The sequence below is a fragment of the Trachurus japonicus genome, chromosome 14 (assembly GCF_045865225.1).
Source record: "Trachurus japonicus isolate A0001 chromosome 14, Traja_1.0".
Taxonomy (NCBI): domain Eukaryota; kingdom Metazoa; phylum Chordata; class Actinopteri; order Carangiformes; family Carangidae; genus Trachurus; species Trachurus japonicus.
The window spans coordinates 4107418-4129658 of record NC_140920.1 but is presented as its reverse complement, the minus strand read 5'-3'; the positions used below and the strand labels follow the sequence as shown (position 1 = coordinate 4129658).

Genomic DNA, 22241 nt, shown 5'->3' with positions numbered 1-22241 from the left:
CCGCCCAGGGTTAGCGCCCGCCGATCAGCAGTTGGTTAGCTCCAAATAAAAACTGTGTTTTTCCTGCACTTTGAGGGGCTGGAAAAAATTATATTATAGTGAACAATGGAACTGTGTATTTTTTTTTCAGGTAAAACCTCTTTTAGGCCACGAAAATAGGCCGTTTCTTTGGGTCCATTCACAACAATGTATGTTGTAAATCTCTGGGCAGGGCTATGGGCTGGCGTTGCTAACGGGAGGAGTGCAGAGAGTCTTCTACTACAATTAAAGTACTTAGGGGCTATTTGTAGATCATACAACCCCACTTTAAAAAAATGCTACTATCCCTTTAAGCTGGGGAATTTGGGAAATATTCCAAATTGGAAACTTTCCATGGGAATTATGGGAATTTATGGGAATTATCGGGAATTTATGGGAATTAACTGGAAATTGGGGGTAATTTAAACAAACTGTATCATGTCCAAACATAAATGTAAATATTTTGTTTTGTCATAAGCAGACATCCATGCAAAATAATACAATTAACATGACATTTCAACAGATTTATTTGTGAGTAGAACTATCAAGTTTTAATTCTTGTATGAACAATCAATTCTTTCACTGAACAACAACAATCAAAAAGTAAAATGAAATTTTCCCCAACTATACAGTATTTAAATTCCCAACCTTCAATTTAGTAAATTTCGGATTTATTCCCATATATTCCCGTTAATTCCTGTTAATTCCCATATATTCCCGTTAATTCCCATGGAAAGTTTCCAACTTTGAATATTTCCGGAATTTTGCAACCTTAGCACTCATCTATTTCCTCTTGAATGTTTTTGTAGCTGTCGTCCTCCAAGAATCCACCATCAGTGAACTGTTGGGGAAGAAGCAGTGTCCACAAAACCAGAAGACTGCAGCACCACAATGGCTGGGCTCCCCCCGGACTAAGCCTTCACTCTGCAGCCTGTTGGCCGACCAGCAGCACCCGCAATGTCGTAAAGGCAGCCTGCTCCTCACCCCGGAGGCGAAGAGGAGACTGGAGATACGACGAGGGTCCGAGCCGTTCCACAACACCCAGGATCTGGGATCTGCCGGAGACCGGGAAGACCACTCCTTGGGGAATCATCACCACATGGAGGGTCATGGCCACCACCACCTCCATCTGTCCAGCTGCCACGAGTGTTTGGAGATGGAGAACAGCACCATCCTCTCCGTCAAATACGCCTCGGCCGAGAACATCCCGGACCTTCCCGATGATAACTCGGAGTTGGACAGCGGGGCCGAGACTCTGGATGAGCTTCAGCACGACGTCGAGGGGTTGTTCGGTCAAAGCGATAGATACGACTGCAACGGCAAACCCCCGAACGTCCTGGTGTACACGAACGATTGCCAGGAACGTTTCCACGCGGTCCGTCAGCTTTTATCAGAGTGTATAAACATGGAAAACAACATTATATATCCGCTCCAGCCGCAACAGGCTCTGAGCGATCCGTGGCTGGACAACACCAGGCTGCTGGTGCTGGCGGAGCGGGAGACCCTGACCCCCCAGCTGCAGACGCGCTTCCTCACCTACTTGAGCCGGGGCGGCAAGGTGCTGGGTCTGTCCTCCACGCTGTGTCCTGCAGGCCTCTGTCTGGAGGGCCGGGAGAGCCGGAGAGAGAAGGTCTGCAGGCTGAGCTTCACCAAGGAAGACAGCACGGAGCTGGAGCTGAGCGTGTTGGCCAGCGGGAACGTCTACATCAGGGACACTCAGGGGGGAGGAGAGGTGGAGCTGTGGGGGGAGCTGAAAGGAGACGTCTCCCACCAGAGAGACATGGTGATCGTCAGGGTTACCCACGGGGACGGCGGGGAAGCTGTCCTGTGTCAGGTAAAGATGTGACATAAGTTAAAGGGATAGTTCACCCAAAATTCAAATTTCACACATTTTTGAATCTTGAAACATGAAACAAGAAATTTCATCTCTGTAAATTACAACAATCATCACTTTTAAAGGGATAGTTAACCCAAAATTCAAATTTCTCATTATCTACTCACCCTCATGTCGACTAAGGGCTGGGAGAAGTTTCAGAGTCCTCAGTGGCTTCTCTGAGTTACAGCGGGGCTCCGTGCAGCACTGCATGTCCATATGACGGTTGCATGTCCATATGACGGTTGCGAATGTCACTTTTCTTCGTCCAAAAAGACACACCAAAAAACATCCAAATACCTCCATAGTGCTCGTCTGTAATGTTCCTCTTGTATTGAAGCCCCAACATGAGAAATTGTTCCCAAAAAAATTAAATAAGTCTATGTTTTAAGCTTGTTTGTAGCGGAAGCTCCCAGTGTCTCAGTTCACTGCTTTGCCTGTGTCGATTTGCATTGACACCCAGTTCACGGCACCGCAAATCACGCAAAAGATTCCGGCAGAGCAACAGTGGGAGCTTCCGCTACAAACAAGCTTAAAACATAGACTTATTTAATTATTTTCGGAACAATTTCTCATGTTGGGGCTTCAATACAAGAGGGACATTACAGACGAGCACTTTGGAAGTATTTGGATGTTTTTTTGGTGTGTCTTTTTGGACGAAGAAAAGTGAGGCCCATTCGCAACCGTCATATGGACATGAAGTGCTGCACGGAGCCCCGCTGTAACTCAGAGAAGGCACGGAGGACTCTGAAACTTCTCCCAGCCCTTAGTCCACATGAGGGTGAGTAGATAATGAGAAATTTTAATTTTGGGTGAACTATCCCTTTAAAAGTGATGATTGTTTGTTGATGATTTCTTGTTTCATGTTTCAAGATTCAAAAATGTATTTTTTTTATACTCAGACAGCTCAGACACCACTTTATAAAGAACACATGTCAAATCTATAACAATCCAACACAAGAGCTCAGCCTTTTTTTGTCAATCAATCAATCGGTTTATTCACATATCTAATAAAATAAGAAGCAAGTATAAACATTACATTTTACACGTGAAACGGGACACCCCATGAAGCTAAAGAGCTTTTGAGCGGGGCCCAAGCACACAGAACAAGTATCACATGCAACAAACGACATCTTCTATTCATATTGTTACATTTTGATTGACAATGGCAGAGGTTTTATTAACATATTGATTCTTAATGGGGCTGTAGTTTGCAGTTGGTTCAGACATGGACGACACTGCAGGGATGAGATAGTTGGACGGAGCTTGTATGAATCTTGTCACTTCTCCTGGACCGGCTGCTGTAGGGAGAGCTGCTGGAACATAATCCATTTAGTTTCACACTCATGTCCTGCAGCAGAGCTGCAGAGATAGAGCCGCCCGACGCCCCTCTCATCGCCACAGCCCCCTGTAATATCCTTCAGGAAGGTAGTGGCATGATCAGACAAGTCCTGACTAGAGCAGCGTCGGGCTACCTGGTCCAGTTGAGGTACTGACCACCCTGACGCTGCATTGTCTTCATCATGTGGCGTCCTATGTTTTCTCACATGATGTTCTCCACCAGACACGGCTCCTTAGACCTTTAAGAACCAGACTGTTTAAAGGTCCCTGGCTTTTCAACCATTTCACATGGGTCTAAGTTGTCCAACCATATTGTATTTGTAGTGTATTGTCCCCAAATCAATCTGCATCTCTACATCTCAGTAATCTAAAAGTGGGGGGGGACTGTCGCTGTTCCGGAAAAGTGTCAGCGGGCGGAGCTCACGTTTTTCTAGACTGGCCCAGGGGGAGGAGAAGGAAGTACCGGGAGGTGGAGTCACTGGAGTTCGGTGCTTTGTGACGTCAAGCAGTGCAGCATTTCCAATTCGCCCGTTTGGAGACACAATCTCAAAAAAGTGTAGCAATAAATTAAGGGAGTGAACAGACTTTTTTCACCTCCAGGCGTCATAGAAAGGCCACGGGAACACATAGGACCGCTACAAAACCAGTAGAAAGTGGATTTTGCATAATAAATTTTGCTTTAATCTGAACAGTCATCTTATGAACTGACTGACAGGATCAGAAGAAGATCAGCCATTGTTCAGTTTCCACTATGATCCACTGTGTCCACCTTTGTACTGACAATAGACAGGCTGTCCTCTCCCACATCTTCTTAACAAACATAGGAGACAGCTTTGGATTAGAAAAAGATTCATGTTTTCACAAAAGGTTTGAATCAGCAGAAGTCATGTTGCAGCTTTAAACATTTTGCAACATGCAACAAGTTCTACAATTACATATGTGTATTGCAAAACATTAAAATAGGTTTCTGCATTCACTGTGAGTAGAAATCCAGATTGTCAGATGATTTTATGGTTTTGTGATTATGTATTTCTATCAATTATATGATGCTGGTCTGCTGATTAAATCCCATCTGATACAATACTCGCTTCATCTGGTCGTAGAGCCATGTGAGCTCAAGCCCAAGCATGACACACACACACACACACACACACACACCCTCACTGCTGCCAGAGGGGCCTGTGGCATCTCTGACGTGGCTCTCTAGGGCCATTAGCAGCATTAGCAGCACATTAGCGGTGATGTGTCTCTTATGCGCTGCTCAGACGTTTCTTTAAACAGCCTGGTCTGGCTCAACTGAATGTGTGTGTCGCCTATTATATCATTACAGCTCATTTGAATAATGTAGCTGCTACAAAAATTATGATGCATACCTTTCAGCATCTGGAGAATTAGAGAGAAACTTACTGTTACATCAAAATGGGGTTAAAAAAAAAAAAGAATTGCCAACATTTGCTCCTGGCATTGGAACTAAATAAAAAAGTTCAAAGACATGAGGATGGTGAAGGAATGTCAGCATTCTTGCTCAGAAAAAAACGAAGAATATTCTGCGCTTCCCACCTTTAATCTCAGTGAAGTCTTGCAGACTTTTGAAGTGTGACTTGCTGGGACCCTGGAATAACTGGGCAGGCAGCGCCGGCTTTGTAGACAGTCGACAGTCTTCTTCTTCATCAGCTGCGTCGGCTTCAAACCACCTAACTGCAAACCCTGAGAGGCGTTTTAACACAGACCGAATCCTCCACTGATCAAACGCTTATAATGAAAGCTGAAAATAGTCTATGCCATGTTAAAAAAAAAAAAAAATCTCAAAAACAAAATGTAAACGTGAACTTTGGAGCACGTTTAGGGCAGAATGGGTCACATCTGTGCCTGCTCGGCGTCTTTGAGCCGCCGCAGAGGCCACGGTCTGATCCATAACGTAAAGAATTTCCAGACAGAGTAATAAATCAAATCAATCATGTCACCGGTGTTGAAGCTGTAAGGGTCTTTGCTACAGTAGATTTTTCTTTGTGTCTCTGCAGGTCCACCTGGAAACCGCACCTGAGAATTTGACGTCAAAAGGTTTCGATGAGCTGAAGGTCAGCAACGCGCTGCGTTATGAAGTCTTGACAGAGATCCTCGTCTCTCTGGGCCTCAGCTGTGAACTCACTCATATTCCAGCACCGACCCCGGTCCACTTGCTGGCCACCTCTCAGGTAAGAGCCGCCGCTGCTGCTCATCAGTCCATCAATACTCTGCAGCAAAGGTTACAGCGAAGCAAGCGTGGTGTTTGTCACGGCCTTGGTGGTCTTTGCCGTCAGTCATGTGATCGATCCATGGGATTGTTGTGAGAAACACCTTTTTCTGCAACATCAAGCACACAGGCAGAGGAAAAGAGCGGTGAAAAAAAACTCTGAAGTGTTAAACCAACAGCTGATTGACCGTTGTTTGGAAAAAAATTCACTCACAGGTCTGAGGAAGTGAATCAAGTCGAGTGTTATCTTTACTTCCCGCTGCCTCTTAGGACAAATAACAGCTCCCCCGTCATCATCATCATCTAACCAACCATTCATCCCCTCACTCATTCATTCTCTCACACGCACGCTCTGGCCACCAGATTGTTTTTATTAAAGTTAATTGTAAGAGTGACAGCACAGATATTCTGCATGGCGCACATGTGGAAACAATTTGCCCCCCTAAATGCATGCAAATATATGTGCATATGTGAGCAGCTGCAGGCTTACAGCAGGTCTGTGAACACAAGGCCAATACAAACATGTGGGGGCAGTGGATCAGTCTTTGATCAGCCGTCAGAGTGACTGACTGCAGTGAGTGCTCCTCCTCTGGGTACCATGTGGTTTGATTTTTTGGAAAACATTGAAGTTCACTACATCTTGCCCATGTGTCTGTGGAAAGCAGACTAATTAAAACGCTCTAAGAATATCTTTGGAATGACTGGAAAAGGTCATGTGAAGAGTTTGGGAATTGATATTCTCTCCGTTGGCAGCGTACTGGGAACACCTAGATAAAAAAAATTTAAAAAAAGTCAGTCTGGCAGTACAATCCTGCATTAAAGAGCCCCACGGTAAAATAATGTAAAGCTTAACAGCTCTTTCTTAAGATGTTACAGTGCTTCATAACAACAATATAGACCACATTCAACTCAGAAATATAAAATACTTTTAAGGATGTGAGAAGGAAAAACAACTATAGGAACATTATTTTTGCACATGGCACATACGATTTTTTTTTTTCAGCCTAACTGTTATACATAGTTACTCCACAAACTGAGACACACATAGATTTAAGAGTTGTCCTTGTGAGCTGCAGCTGTGCCAGTTTATGTTGACCCCGAAGGTCATAGTATCTCTTGGCACTTTCCCTTTTACAAAAAAAGTCCTTGAATAAATTACAGGTAATTGATTATGTTTCGCCAAATAGGCAATTTGTACAGTTCGAGCTCATCATCATGGTACAGGAAGATTTGCGTTTGACTATGCAAGTACTGATTAACAACCACTAGGGGGAATCAGAGCTCCAGGTTGTTGGGTAGCAGGAAGTCAGGACCTGAGTCGTTCCTCAGAGCAGCTCGGCCTCTGGTCACATTCACAGATTCTCCACTGATGCCAGTGAAGCGGGTATATACGGCCGAGCACAGAGGCCCTCTCGTCAAAAAACGGCATTAAACTAATATTAGCTGTAGCAACAGTAGTGTTGCAGTTGTTTTTGTATCCGTTGTTGTATATTTGCATTGCTGCGTGACCTTTGACCCCACTGCCCCAGCCACTTTGTACCAACAAGCAGCAGAGTAATCGAACAGGGGGGGGATTTTTACAATTGTTTCCAGATTGTTGTGTGGGTTGAGGAGTCGAGCTGAACTCTCGGTTCGCTAATGTTGGCTCGGCTGCTGCAGCTTTTCCCCAAGTCGTCTAGATGTTTCAGGCTTCAGTCGGTTGTAATAATTCAACGTTAACTGTCAAGCAAAAATAATTTTCTCTCATTGAATCTCCTCCAGTGTGAGTTTTGCTGCACTTTGGTAAACAAAATGATTAATAAATCAATCAAAACATAATCCTCAGATCAACTGCTGCAAATGTTTTTTAGTAACCAGGCATTGTTGTCATTTTTTTATTTCATTTTTTTTGATTAAATAAATTGCATTTTACTGAAATCACACACAAAAGCCACTAAATATGAAATGATAATCAGCACTCTCAGATAAATTGTCTCTTCACTCCCATACAGCATGCAATACTGTACAAATCAGACAGTCAGATCATGTCCAAATGCAGTTTAGAAAAATGTAGCACTTTCTTCTCGCACTGCTGAAACTGTCTGCAGTTGTGAAATATGAACATGACAGTTCCCAGCAGCCTCTGGGAAAATAACTTATTTATTCGATACAGACTGTAAAATGAGTCCTCATCTTCATCCCCCACCTACAAAACCTTCTTCATACAGCTTCACCACCATGACTACCACCACTATCACCATAGCTACCATACAATCATTCAGTGAGGTCCATCACTCCACGGCTTCACATTGTTCCATCATCGCACACGTAGCGGCACAGACAACGCCAGAGTAAAAAAGTAAAACCTAATGAGAGAGTTGAAAGAGGTCCACATCAAAATCACATGAGTACAACATGTTTGCCTTTGTTAGGACACAGGAGAGACACTGGACTAATGGGGAGTGACAGGAATAGAGCATTCTGGGACTGCTGCCTAATTGTTATGTCATTGATTGGCTACACACACGCTGATTAACTCATTCTACACATATTTGGGGCTCGGGAGTTTTTGGACGAATCTACTGTATCTGAAGTGTCTTGAAATGAGAGACGTCAAATGTGTCAGAAGTTCAACATGTGTCTATGCTCAGTGCAGTTTTTTGAGTTGATCCGGCGCACACTGAACACCCACGCTCAACTTATTTCTGTTGCTAGGCGGACTTTGTCTGTGTCTTCGCAATTCCAGCGATATATTTAAGTGGCAGAGCCAGAAGAAAATGCGCAGGCCGAGTTGTGTCTGTGCCTACAGTCTAACATTAAAGGACAAGTCTGCTGATTCCCACATGAGGCCACAAAATACTGATGTTTATCCAGTGCTTTATCTATTGTCACTGATTCCTCTGTGTCACGGTGCAGCTGGTCAGAAACTATTGGAAATTTTAGCGAGCTACACTGATGCACTCACCATAAATAAAGAAATCAGTCCTGAACAAGCGCCTTTATTTAAAATGAGACTATACAGTCTGTGAGATTTGTTGAAAATAAATGATATACATCACATGTGCTCATCATGTCTACCTATAGACCTATATTTAAAGGTATAATGTGTAGGAATTCCCCCCATCTAGCCGTGCGGTTGTATATCGGAACGTATTTGCATTCATGTGACATCGGGCAGACGTCAGACAGACAACAGACGCTGCATGTAACAGGATAAACAAGCGTCTATGTACAAACAAGTGGTCCGCCAGCACAAGGCAAAACAATACAGGCGTGACAATATGTTGTCATGGTGATGTCGTATTGTTTTACCTGACCCAAATTTTACTGTCTTTCTCTCGTCGAGTAAAACGACTTGTAACAACTCATTCTAAGGAACCAGAAAGCTTTCATTTGTATGCGGGTGTGATTCGACTTCAGTGAAATACGTATTTATGAAAGCAATATTTGATTTTTGCTAATAAAAAGCCAAATAAGTTACACACTGGGGCTTGAAATGCAAAAGTAATTGAATATTGAAAGCATTGAAAGCATGTATGGATTTGGCTGTAGACTGTGTATCTGTAGAGAAAAATCTGCTATGGTTAACAAAACAAACAAATCACATTGTCTGTCTGTGCTTGTCTCTACACAGCAGGCCAAGTCCAGCTTCCTGAAGTGGGCGGAGACAAAAACCGATCAAAATGGCCTCCTCACATTGTCCAAGACTTCCCTGAAGATGGTGTCCACTGCTGAGCTCCATGACGGTCCTCCGCTGCCCGAGGGCTCTCTGCCGCTGGTCACCGACTCCTCAGACTCCCAGACCGGGACGCAGTTCAGCATGGAGACCTACAGCAAGAACCTGAAGAGCAGCCTGCTGGGACACACCCTGCTCTACACTGAGACCACCACATCCACCATGGACCTGTTAGATGGGTAAATATCTTCTCATTCTTTGCATAATAATTAAGCAATATATCACGACAGGCCGTGGTATATGCTCATTATACCACGGCTAAGGGGCGTTGTTCGGCCCGACGCGAAGGCAATATGAAAGAGGGATATGCAATCAATTTCATGTAGTTTTATTCAACCAGAAATACATATTATCCAATAAAATAGCCTCACTATGAAAAAAATAGTCCCACCTCTCCAGACGTTAGCTCCTAGATAGCTCTGCATCTCATCTTTTCCTCCGCTTTTTTTCAGGTGAAAGTCACTGCTCAGTCCCCTCTACCACTGTTAACCCTCCCCGGAGGTTAAAGTTCACCTTAAACATGTGAATTCAACTACTTTAGTCCGTTTTTTAACATCGTAAAAACATCAACTGTCTTTTGCTACGGACTGCAACAGTCCGTTGTCATGGATACATGACAACAACCTCCATTCATACCAGTCATACGTGCCTGACGCGGAGTGATAGCTTACGCTGTGATAAGGCTTTAGAATAGTAGCCGTGGTATATGCTCATTATACCACGGTTAACAACCAATCAGATCGCTGGATTTCACCTTTCCGTTTTATAATATACAATATATAACAAATCATGCAGTTGTGGATCTGTCCAACCTGGCATTAAGCACCTGCACAGCTGTAAGTGCACTAGTTCACACCTGGAGAGGGTCTGTCACTGATGCCTCAACAGATTTCCTTCCTGCACCGTGAGAGAGAGAGAGAGCACTGACCCCTGCCCCTCCCCTCCCCACCACACACAGAGAATAATGAACACGCATCACAGATGGATGTTTTAATCAGAAACAGAGTTGGTGGTATAAGACATGTGAGATAACTTTTACGCAGCATAGTACCAGCAGGTTTTTGTTTTTTTTTCAGAAATTCATCTCATCATAAAAAGGTCGAACTTCAGAAAGCACAACCACATTCCTGCAACAGACACACACACAGTAAAACAAAAAGAAAAGTTACATTCAGTTCATCCAGGCGAGTCACACAACATACATAACAGATGATTATTTTATGAATGAATTGAATGAACGGATTTATATTCATTTAAGTGTCATGCACCAATTAAGGCGCCCAGCCTGTAAGGGCTTACAAGACACATTTCATATTTAGACAACAAACAAAATCATCAGAGCACAGACAAAACAAAAACCACATGGAATTCACATAAATAATTCACTTTTTCTTATTGACCAGGCACTTTTTTTATGAAAGTAGCTACAGTATAGTAAAGACTTCTTTTCTGAAGAACCATATATGTAGAATACCCACAGTGTTAGGCAAGGCAAGGCATCTTTATTTATATACCAAGGCAACTCAATGTGCTTTACATAAAGACAAAACATTTTTTTAAAAACAGCATAAAAACAAAAACAGTGTTAAAAGCAGGAGCAAAGAAGAATAAAAAAGTAAAATAAAAGAAAATGGATGTAGTTTAAAGTTAAACACATGAAAAGAGAAATGTTTTTAACCTCGATTTAAAAGTGCTCACAGTTGGGGCTACTTGTTAGTGTTTGTTGATGAGACTCTGACCAATCACAGAGCAGCAGCCAACAACAAACAGTGGTGCAGCAGCAGACATGCAAGAAAAGAGTGAGAAAAACATCAGTTCTCCACCAAGATGTTAGGTGTATATGTGGAATGACGGACAATAGACGGGTAGTAATTAAAAACTGATGTCAATAGCTTTTTGAGATGCTCACTGGTTTAATGACTCAGTAATAAACATCTCTTTAGCAAAAGCTGCAAATGGAGCTGATGATGAAGGCCATGAGAGGGAAAGAAAAGATACCAAGAAAAGAAATCACACAATGAATCTAGCATTTGGCACTTCACACACTCCTCTGTGTGTGTGTGTCTGTGTGAGTGTGTGTTTGTGTGTGTAGGCACACACACACACACTCAGGAGTGGGAGGGTAGACAGGCTGGAACTAATTTAATGCCTTAGTGACCTCACTGCAGCAAGTCAAGTTGCACCTAATAGACTTCTTTGTCTGCATCCACACATGTGAGTAAAAGTGGCTGTTGAGCAGGTCGATCCGGCAGCAGGTGGGAGCAATTAAAACTGTCATAAAGTTTGAAAAATGGATGGCGGAGCAGCACTGAGCTGATTGGAACAGACAGTGTTGTCATTAAGGTTATACAGAAACTAAAGCAGGGTGAGTGAGTGGGCCATATAACCCCCCCAAACCTGTTGCTGCAGTTTGATTTCACTACTAATGTTTGAGTTTCCAGATGTCCCTCTGGAGCAGCCTTGATTAATGTTATTATTAAGGAATTCCTGTTTTATTTCTTTTGTGCATTGTGTTCATTAAGTATTCATTACGCCGTGTGTGCGATACTGAATATCTTCAAGAAAAACCAACCTCTTAGGGTCGAGCTGACAGTTTGAAAACAGCATTAAAGAAAATTCTCGTGTGAGCCGATGAGGAGCAAGTGGCTCTCTGGTGGTGTTTCAGTCTGACGCTACACACACATGGCCGGGAAAGAAACGGTTTGTTTTCTGTGGGCAGATTTCTACCAAACAATTACTCATTTACTCTAACTGCAGTAAAGGGACACTCAATTATTATCACACATTGAAAATCTGCTTCCTGGTCATGATTGATCATCCCGGGCCTGTGTTACGTCCTCTGTGGCTCTGGAGGAGCTTCGTCAAGGCCGAGCCGCTTGAATCCTTTGCAGGATCTCGCGGTTGGAGTTCGACTTCCATCACCAGCAGCGACCAAACACCAGAATATTGTGGCTTTTACAAAGTGATATTGATTTCATCTTAACTGTGGCTCCAGCGGCAAGATGAAGTTAGTGATGTAGTAGTAGAGATTAATTGCAAACATGAATCATTTACTGTATGTTATCTATATTGTTTTAAACTGAGATAAAGACTATATATGTTAATAGATTACAAAGTAAAATTTTATTTCTGAACTGATTTTAAAATGTCCCAGGTCAATTTGACCCGAGGGAATACCAGAGGATCCCAAAAATGACAATACAAGAGTTAAAGAAACCCGGTGAAGTTTGCTCATATTAATGTGGATGAATCTACGTTACCACTTGTTAATGGGTCCATTTTCTATAAATATATCATTTTGTCTTTATAGTTATTTTGATATTATTATTATTTAGTGGTCGACTCGCCCAGCATTTCCTAGTTTCCTGGTTTCCCGGACGCTGCCCGACAGGTCATGGGAATAACGCCACCGAATCGCTAGTTGCCATCGTTTATGGTCGGAACTACGACGGTATCTGATCGTCTTCAAACCTCCGACTTTTGTTCTGAATTAATGAAAACATTCTTGGCAAATGCTTTCACTTTTGTCCGTCTTGCGCCGGTCCAAGAATTTCACCGTGTGCGCAGAGGCTCATGGGAAATGTAGTGTAAAAAAACTTCCGCTTTCCGAAACTCCTTGTAGTCCCTTTAAATTATAAAATGTGATCCGACCTTCATCTAAGTCACAGGACAGACACAGTGTCGTTGTTATTGAACAGAGTCATTGGATGTAATAATAATAACTGGTTGAAACGACCTCAGATCAGCTGCTCCTCCAGTAGCTGCTGATCACAACTGTTCACAGTTTAGGGAGGAAATTAAAGGGCTAACACGCATCATTAGGATGTCTAGTGTGAAGTCATCGCTCTGCTGCTTCTCCCAGCTGTAGGAGGATGTTCTCATGTTAGTGTGAAGAACTGTTTTTACACCATGCATGGTGCTGTGAACAGCAACCTTAACCCTAACAGAGATGTCCACCTGCTTCATTAAATGTGACTCTCACTGTTAAGAGATGTTATTTGCAAAGAATGGCCCCTTGAAATGCACCATCTCATTTTCGAGGGGGTGCTTATAAATGATACCAACAAAAAATCAAATCATCAATAATACAGAATCATGGTGAAGAGTAAATACAAAACATAAAACCAGACTTTTAGACACAGAGAGACACACAATACACGATCACAATCAGAAAACCCTCTGCAACAACATATGCAAGGGTGGGCCTGTGTACACATACCAGTATGCACACATACTGTACACACCCACGCACATACTTATACATGCACATACTTATATACATCCATGCCTCGTACACTGTTCACAAACTTTACGCGTGATGAACTGAATTCAACACCACAGTGACAGCTCGATTTGCATGTCATTACTCATTAGTTAGAATAGATTGTGTTTGCTTATCGTCATTATAACTTATATGAAGATCATCAGGCTATATTTTGACAGTGTTTCTTGGTGACATTTTAGTAATTACTTAATATAAGCAGCGGCATGAGCACCATCTATAAACTGACAAACCTATATACTGTAGTTATTAGTTTTATAAAGACTTCCTGCTGTTTTTGTCCTGATTAGTTTAGAAGAGTTTGTGCGAGGCTGAAACACAAAGAGCTCAACTCATATTCACATATTCACTCAGAAAAACAACAATATATATTAAACTCATTAAACATCCTGTTAATAGGAATGAAGATAGTATCAATAAGCTGATGTTACATCACTGTTGCGGGATGTTTTTTTGTTTCAGGCGTTAATGATTATATGGAATATTATTGCTCTTATTATTTTCCATCCACTGCTAATGTTATTCATATTTTACTGCCAGAAGGAATTATTATTACTGGGATATAAAATGGTACGTAGATGCTGTTAATTAGTGGAACAGGTCACACAATTTAATAAACCTGTTAAGGCATTTTTTTTTGGTGATAGGGACTAAAACTAATTAGTTCCTCTGTTCATTTCTCTATCGAATCATTTTCACATCACATGTTCTATAGATTACATTTTAGATTATATTACATTTTATTCATGTTGTTAAATTGATATTGAATATTTAATAATATTTTTTTTCTGCTTTTTAATTTGACTTTTAATCAAGCTTTTGTGTAACTTCATAAGTAAAATAATAAATAATAGTAAAGTAAAATAGTAGAATTAGTTTTGTGTTCATTGTACAGTGTCAGTTGTTTCATAAATTCAATAGAGACAGTCCTACCGGTTCGTACAGTATGTATTGTAGTTCACAGCAGTACTACTGTGTAGTACACAGGTTACACTACAGTACTGAGATGTGACGTCTTCCTCCCAGGTTCAGATTTTTCCCTCCAACGTGTGAAATGTCATCATTCCTCACAGCTGCAGCTTGATGCAATACCTGAAAGTAAAGTTTTAATACAGAACCAAAAGTATATTTTATATAAAAGGTTTTTTTTTCTTCTCCTTTTTATAAGTGAACTATACTTTACTATTTTCACTGCGCCCTGCTGAACTCTGTGATACAGGTTATATAAGAAGACGCCTGGGCAGTCGGTCAGTTTTTAATAATATCAGAGCACAGAGGTCCATGTTTACGCTTTATCTGTTTCTCCTTCAGTCTGGCTACTGACTGACCCGAGAGCTGAATGTGAACACGTTGATAAAAACGTCCTGAACAGTTCGACTCCCTAGTTTTGACTCACGGCTTGCCGGGTCTTTTCCCATACATCACCCCCTCCCTCACCCCATGTGCTGTCTAGTCCGGGTTGAGAAGAGCAAGCACACCTTCAAACGACGGAAATAAAACTGGTAACAAATAAAAAGCTCCACAAAAAGAAAAATCTATACACGACGGGGTTCAGAGCAGCTTTTAAACGTGTCCACAGTCTCCCCACACATCTTCAGTCCGAAGGGAGAAAGTAACAAAGTTTTAACACAGATTTAAACCTAAATCTCTGTCACTTCCACAGATTTTTTATAATATACAGTACAAGCTCTTTTATTATTTTATTAAACAGTAACTTTATTAATTCATCTCCACAGTTCTCAGGTCACAATTTAAACATGCACACAATCTCAGACCCACAACATTGCATTACAAAGGACAGCGAGAAATATATGTTGGGTCAATTAAAAACAAAGCTAATGACGAGTGTCCATTGCAAAAAAGCAGTGAAATCCAGCGTGTAAAACCCTTCACTTGTGTCCGACAGCATCTGGTAGACAGTTCTGTTTTATTTCTGCTGAGCGGCCGAGACAAAGGACACATGAATATTCACCCAGAGAGCAGAGTTAGTAGAATTACAATATTCCCAAGTTTATTGTTGTTTGCAGAAATAGGGTTATATGGTTAATCAAATAAGCAAATAGTCAAACAGACGATGAATTCCAGATGAGTTAGTAATTAGAGTGCCTCCAGATGACAATGCCCCGGCTTTTTCTTATGTCTGAGGATAAATAAAGCATTGAGACAGGTTCTAATAGGCAAAGAGGGACCTGGTTTTGAAGGAGCCCGCGGGTCAGCGCTGCCTGAAATTGAGGAGCTCATGAAAACACAGGTTGAGCCGCTGAGTGCAGGGGCTTGAAGCCGAGGCTGAATGGTCAGCACACTGCGTGTTTGCTCAGGGTATTAAGGCTTTGTTCGGCCGGGAGCAGCCAATAATAGTCGGTACTGAGATAGTGTTCTCACAGCAAACTGGAATCTCGACGCTTTGTAGTGAGCGGCTTCACACTCAGCAGCACTTTAGACATGGTAAGAGAGACTCATCATATCATATATGTGTCAGTTAGTTCAACAACTCGTACGTTTCAGTGGTTTTATTCACAAAATGAATAGATAAGGGTGTGGGAACGCTCTATATCTCACAAGTAAAAGTTCACTGAATGGACTTAAAGGAATAGTTCACCAAAAAATGAAATTGTCATTATTGACTCACCCTCATGGTGATGAATACTCTGAAGTAGTTTTTTATTCCTCAAAGTGCATCTGGAGACCCAGGAAGGGGGGGGGGGGGTCGTAGTCCAACGAAATCCTTATATGAGAGTCAATAGGGCCAGACACAAAAAGTCCATAAAACTACACAAAAACCTTGTAATATTCCTCCATTCTGCTCGTCATTTTTACAGCCTAAACAGTCCTGTATTGCGCTCACGTGCCCCAGGCAAATTCAATACAGGACTGTTTAGGCTGTAAAAATGTCCTAAATGACGTTGTTTCGAGTAAACTACTCCGGAGTATTCATCAGCAGGAGGGTGAGTCAATAATGACTGAATTTCATTTTTTGGTGAACTATTCCTTTAAAGCTATAATGTTAAAGCAGAAGTAAGCGGAATATTTGTGTTAATATAAGTCTTAAATTGTTGTATCTTCCGACAGCAATCACTTCTATAGAGTGTTTGGTCTGAAACACGGGTCTGTCAGTCACTCTGCTCTGCTGTAAGCCGAGGAGAAAACTTTCCTTGTATCCTACAACCTTTATCCAATGAGGAGAGAGAACGGCATAAAGGGGCGGTCCTCTCTGTGTGTGCAGCCAAGGGATGCGCGTGAATGTGGTGACGTAGGGACGAGGGCGGGGACTGCTAACTCCATCGGCTGACAAGAAGTTAGCCAAAACCACCGGATCGCTTACTTCTGCTTTAATCTTGTTTTAAGGACTATTTCATAAGCTTCTCATGATGTCAGTGTTAAACCGGGCTCATGGATACAAACACTTTTCTGAATAATCAACAATCCGCTCCTCTCCGTCTGCTGTGCCGTGTCAGTCAGTCAGTCATGGATTGGCTTTTGCAAATGTTGAACATAATCGCATAAAGAGCAGAACATGTTTTTCCCCCCCAATGTTGTGCACCTGCTGAGGTTTCACAGGTTCATTAACATTCACTGTGAAAACCAAAATGACAGCAGCCTTGTCACACCCCCGCAAGGAGCAGTTCTCAAGTCATAACAATTATTTATCTGATGGATCATTTCTCAACAAACGACGCCGGCGCTGAGTTTTAAATGGATAAAAATAGTCGTCTTCATGAGTTGGCAACTTCAAAAGAGGGACAAACTGGTGCTGCAGACTGTGTGCAGCTCCGTCCTGGACATTTATCCTGTTAGACAAATTCTATTTCAGTTCTCAGACGTGGCTGACAGACCAGCCAATTAACTTTATATTATCTACTTCTATTTATTTTCATAAAAATAGTGGATGTCATTTTCTTGAGGCGTCGAGGCGTTTCAATCTCGGGACATTTATCACCGCGGCTCAGCTGAGCCTCGGGAGTCCGTCACTGTCACAGAAGCTCCGGTAAAATGAAGACGCATGAGGAGGCGAGCGTGAAGCGGTTCCTCCGCTGTGGGACATTAATGTGACTGGTGCTCAGGAAGAACTGAAGACAGATACAATACAACACAATTACAAAGTACAGGCCCCGTCACTCGGCGCGTTAAAGCTTAAACAGCTGCCAAACACACTCTTAAAGATTATTTGGTAACACTTTATTTGACACCTATCTCTATAACGCATTATAACCATACTTATGAGTTATAATGCAGTTATTATAGCACTGTATAAACACTCATAAATGATCATAATGCTTTATAACAATAATCATAACACACTATAAAGCATTTTATCATGACTTATAAGGTCAGGTGATAGGTTATAATTGTTAGTAACTGGCTGACAATGCCCACATCGATAATGCATTATAAATACAGTTATAATGTGTTATAATTGGCTTATAAACATGTATAACTATCATTATAAACACTCATAAATTAGCATATCACATCATAGAGCATTTTATAATGGCTTCTAAGGTCAAATATTATAATAGAGTTATAATGCTCTATAATGTGTTATAAAGTCTTATGAGTGTTTATAATGATAGTTATACACATTTATAAGCCAATTATAACACATTATAACTATATTTATAATGCATTATGTCAGCTTGTTACTAACAATTATAACGTATTATAATACCTGACCTTTTAAGTCATGATAAGATGCTTTATAGTGTTTTATGATTATTGTTATAAAGCATTATGATCATTTATGAGTGTTAAAATTAATTATACAGTGCTATAACTGCATTATAACTCATTATAAGTATGGTTTTAATGCGTTATAGAGACAGCCGTCAAATAAAGTGTTACCGATATGGTAATTATCATTGATCACTTGTATTAAACACTAATAGAATAGTTTATTTTGTTGAACCAAAAAAGTTAAGTATATAAATTCTATATATACGGTAATATTGAATAAATTCTAACTATTATCAAAATATACATGAATATTTATGAGAACAGTTGGCCGTATAATGTTTACACACACAGGCGCATCTCTATAAATGAGAATATCATGGAAAAGTTAATTTACCTCAGTATTTTAGTGAAACTCATATATTATATAGATTCATTAGGCATGGACTGAAATATTTCATGTCTTTATTCCTTTTAATTGTAATGATTATGGCTTACATTTAATTAAAACCCAAAATCCAGTAAATCAAAAGTTTAAATATTGTAAAACAAAGTTGAAAAAAGAAGTCTCTCTTACTCTGGGTCAGTGGGCGACACTATCTCATTTACTGAGATGTGCCCTGTTTATGCCGAGGTCGCTCCTCTGTCTCTCTTATTGTGATGGTGCGATAGTGATAAGAATAATGACTCTGCTCCGTCTGCTGTAGGTGGTTTGTCCGTTTTTAGCGCCGTCTAGTCAGTGGTGAGTCACATAAAGATGAAACCCCCGTGTTGTTGTTGTATTTCACATCGTAAAGATTAATATAATTGAATAACAAGCAGGTTCATCCAGTGGTGAACATCTGCTCTCATCAGTCTGATCCCGTTGTAATGTGTGACGGGTGTGTGAACAGGCTTTTTGTTGCTTACTTAAGGACAGTTAAGTGTGGACGTGTTTATTTGTGAGCGACTCGGGATAAGAGACTACAGGTCTTTTCTAACACCACTTGGCTGCTCCTGAGAGCATAATGATTCTTTTCCTGCTCTGCTAAACTTAATCCCTGCGCCTGCAGCAACACTTCCTTCTTGTTGACTTTTTTTTCCTCCGAGAGCTTCGGGCCTCGACGTTGAAAAACCCAAAGGCCCACTTTTACTTCTGTGTCTTTTTCCCACTTAAGCAGCAGCAGCAGCAGCAGGGGATGTAAATGTAATTCGGATTATTTTCCCTTCTACCTAGAGAAATACAGCTTTTTGTTTTCCAGGCCATCTGCACATGTGGAAACTTTTTTTAAAACACTGTCCATTTCTTCCATTGTTATGAATTTGCAACGTCTATGATTGAGTCTTGATTACATTTCTTAAAATCAAAGCAGTCACACTTCGGAGCCTGGTAGCACACGGTTCCTGCAGGGCAACACCTTCCTGCTAATCTGAATAGAAAACACAACCTTAACAGGGGGACTCTTCTGCTTAAAGCTGTTCCAGTTGTTTGGCTAAAGCCCTGGCATCCTCTGTTTATTTTGACAAGCAATCCAATATCCAAGCTGAGACTGTATGGAATTAGAGTCCTGTTTCCTGTGAAAAATAAAAACCACAGAGGACATACAAGGGGGTTCGGTGCAGAGAAAATGAATTCCTCACAACCGTGGCAACAGGTTCGACCATAAAAATCAAATTGGCCCAATTGGCCTTGCATGCTCCACCTGCAATTATAAAAGATTGTAAGCAGATGCCTAAACGTCTTCATTTCTTATTCTGGGGAACATATGGTGCAGTGTTCGACATGAACTTTTTATGTCCAGTGGAAGGTATGTTATACTCTAGAGCCCTGAACCCTTCCCTGCGTCGGAGTCACCAACATGCACGAGTCATGCAGGGTCCAAAGGTTTTCATTTCTCTGCAACGAGGCTGCACCAACCTGCCGGCAGCAGTTCCATCTGTTCACAGCCACAGACCACATTTAGCATGGAAACAGTTCAAGTTTGATCAGCTAGTAAATATTTAAAATAGAAAAATGAACATGTATATTAGCCTGAATGATCTTAAAGAAAAGTGATAATCCTTTTTTTTTTTAAATACAATTTATGCTGCGTTCACAATGTAATCTGGAAAATAAATGAAAGAAAACGATATAAACGTGTTGCTATGCTGATGGTGTATTGTTTACAATAAATTCTTGTGTATTAGCTATTTAATGTTATTATCATAGCTATACATAGTATATTCTCTTGATATTGCATTTGCAAAATGAATATTTATGTTAAAGGGATAGTTCAACATTTTGGCAAATTGGCCCATTGCCATAATCCCTATAGTCATAGCAGTAGGTTTGTTACCTTTAATTGTCGGTGCAAGCTATTTTTAGAACGGCGGAGCAGAGCCGTGAGCTGCTCAGAGCTACGCTACGGAGGCTCATGGGATTTCTTAGGGTTTCCCTCATCAAACTCATCAAATACACAATCCAACAACTCCACAACGCTCTGGTGACCTGCACATTCACCACGCTATGAGATAATAACAGAACGTTATCAGACAGAGTTGTTTTAGAGGGAAATTCATGCAAAACCGCTGATGCGCGTTGCCTTCAGGGACAGTTTTTCATCAAGCAGTCTCTGCATTTACCTTGAAAACAACTCTGTCTGGTCACAACTTGTCCACCAGAGCGTTGTGGAGTTGTTGGATTGTGTATTTGATGAGTTTGATGAGGGAAACCAAGAAATCCCATGAGCCTCCGTAGCGTAGCTCTGAGCAGCTCGCGGCTCTGCTCCACCGTTCTAAAAACAGCTTGCACCGACAATTAAAGGTAACGAACCTACTGCTATGACTATAGCGATTATGTAAATGGGCCAATTTGCCAAAATGTTGGACTATCTCTTTAAATTCCCTCCAAAACATCACATCCGGTTGTGAATTGCATGGGGGTGGACAGTTCCATGTGAATGCAGCATTAGACAATATTATTATTATCACAAGGAGGTGCTGTTTGTCGGCAGGTTTGCACAAAACCTCCTGAACTGATTTGCACCATTCATGGTAGAGTTTGGTACCTCTGCTACTGAGAGGAAGAGACTTTCATTAGCTTTAGCCCCAAAAAATATCACCAAAACTGGACATTCAGAGGTTGTGTAGTTAGTCTAATGGCCAATTTTGTATTGCTGTGTCCAGACAGGCCCGGTCCAACAAGCTGTTAGCAACGCAAGGTCATTCATCGGTGGCTCAGCTGCTCCGTGGTAATGGAGCGGCCCTCTCTTATTGATCAGCTCCAATGGTGCTACTTGGAAATGATCATTTCTGCTGTTTCTCAGTAAATAGGATTAGCTCAATTAATCACATTTACAGATTAGTTGCTCCTTGCTTATTGATCAAGCCTTTTGATGCCGCTGAATGATCAATGCAAACACGCTTATGCACGGGCAAATCCTGTTTCAAAAATGAGCATCGACGGCAGAAATAATCTTTTAATCTGAGATATTTTAATCTGGGAAGTGAGAGGATTCTTTTGAGGGAGATAAATGGCTTTCAGAAAAATAATATCTTAAGTGAGCGCATCACATCCAGCCGTTTTGGTTAGTTAGATTATGTTTATGTGAGGAAATGACTGTTGAGTTGAACCTGTACTGAATCGTTAGCTCTACATCTGAGTGTGTGAACAGAAATAAATGTTGTGTCTGTCTCATTCAGACGGCCGACAGCGGTGCACAGAAGTTCACATGTATGAGGAGTCGGACGGTCACACAGCTGATTGATCCTCTCTTCTCTCTTGGTGGGCGTTTATCCCCCTGCTGGGCTGTATCTGGGAGGGTGACCCCTGAGGGTTAGTTGTTGCCCCCTAAAACAAAAAGAGTCCTAAGCAGGGATTTAGAGGCCTATGATCCTCCTCGTGGGACAATGGCCTCCTCTCTCTGTCCGTCAGATATGCTACTTTGTAGGTTTTTGTCTTGGTCTTGTCAGAACGAGGAGATGACAATGCAGAATAATCTGCCTTTTGCTTTTTTCTACTTTTTTTGTTCTCAAAAACTTTGCCACAACTCAGGGATACAATCAGTCGATTCAGTTGAAAATGAATCACCGACCACGTTCTTTTTAGTTCAGTTTTTTTTTTTTTTTTCATTCATTTAAACAGTTTAAAGGG

At 41.4% G+C, this 22241-nt stretch overlaps 1 protein-coding gene across 2 annotated transcripts in view; it reads left to right on the top strand.

Annotated features, from left to right (window-relative positions):
• Window positions 1-22241, top strand: part of hlcs (holocarboxylase synthetase (biotin-(proprionyl-CoA-carboxylase (ATP-hydrolysing)) ligase)) — a 43077-nt gene that overhangs the window by 9438 nt on the left and 11398 nt on the right. For both annotated transcript variants that reach the window (XM_085797128.1, XM_085797127.1), the window contains 3 exons: window positions 828-1852; window positions 5254-5427; window positions 9079-9359. In XM_085797128.1, coding sequence (XP_085653254.1) covers window positions 828-1852; window positions 5254-5427; window positions 9079-9359 — 1480 coding nt within the window. The remainder of the gene's footprint in view (window positions 1-827; window positions 1853-5253; window positions 5428-9078; window positions 9360-22241) is intronic.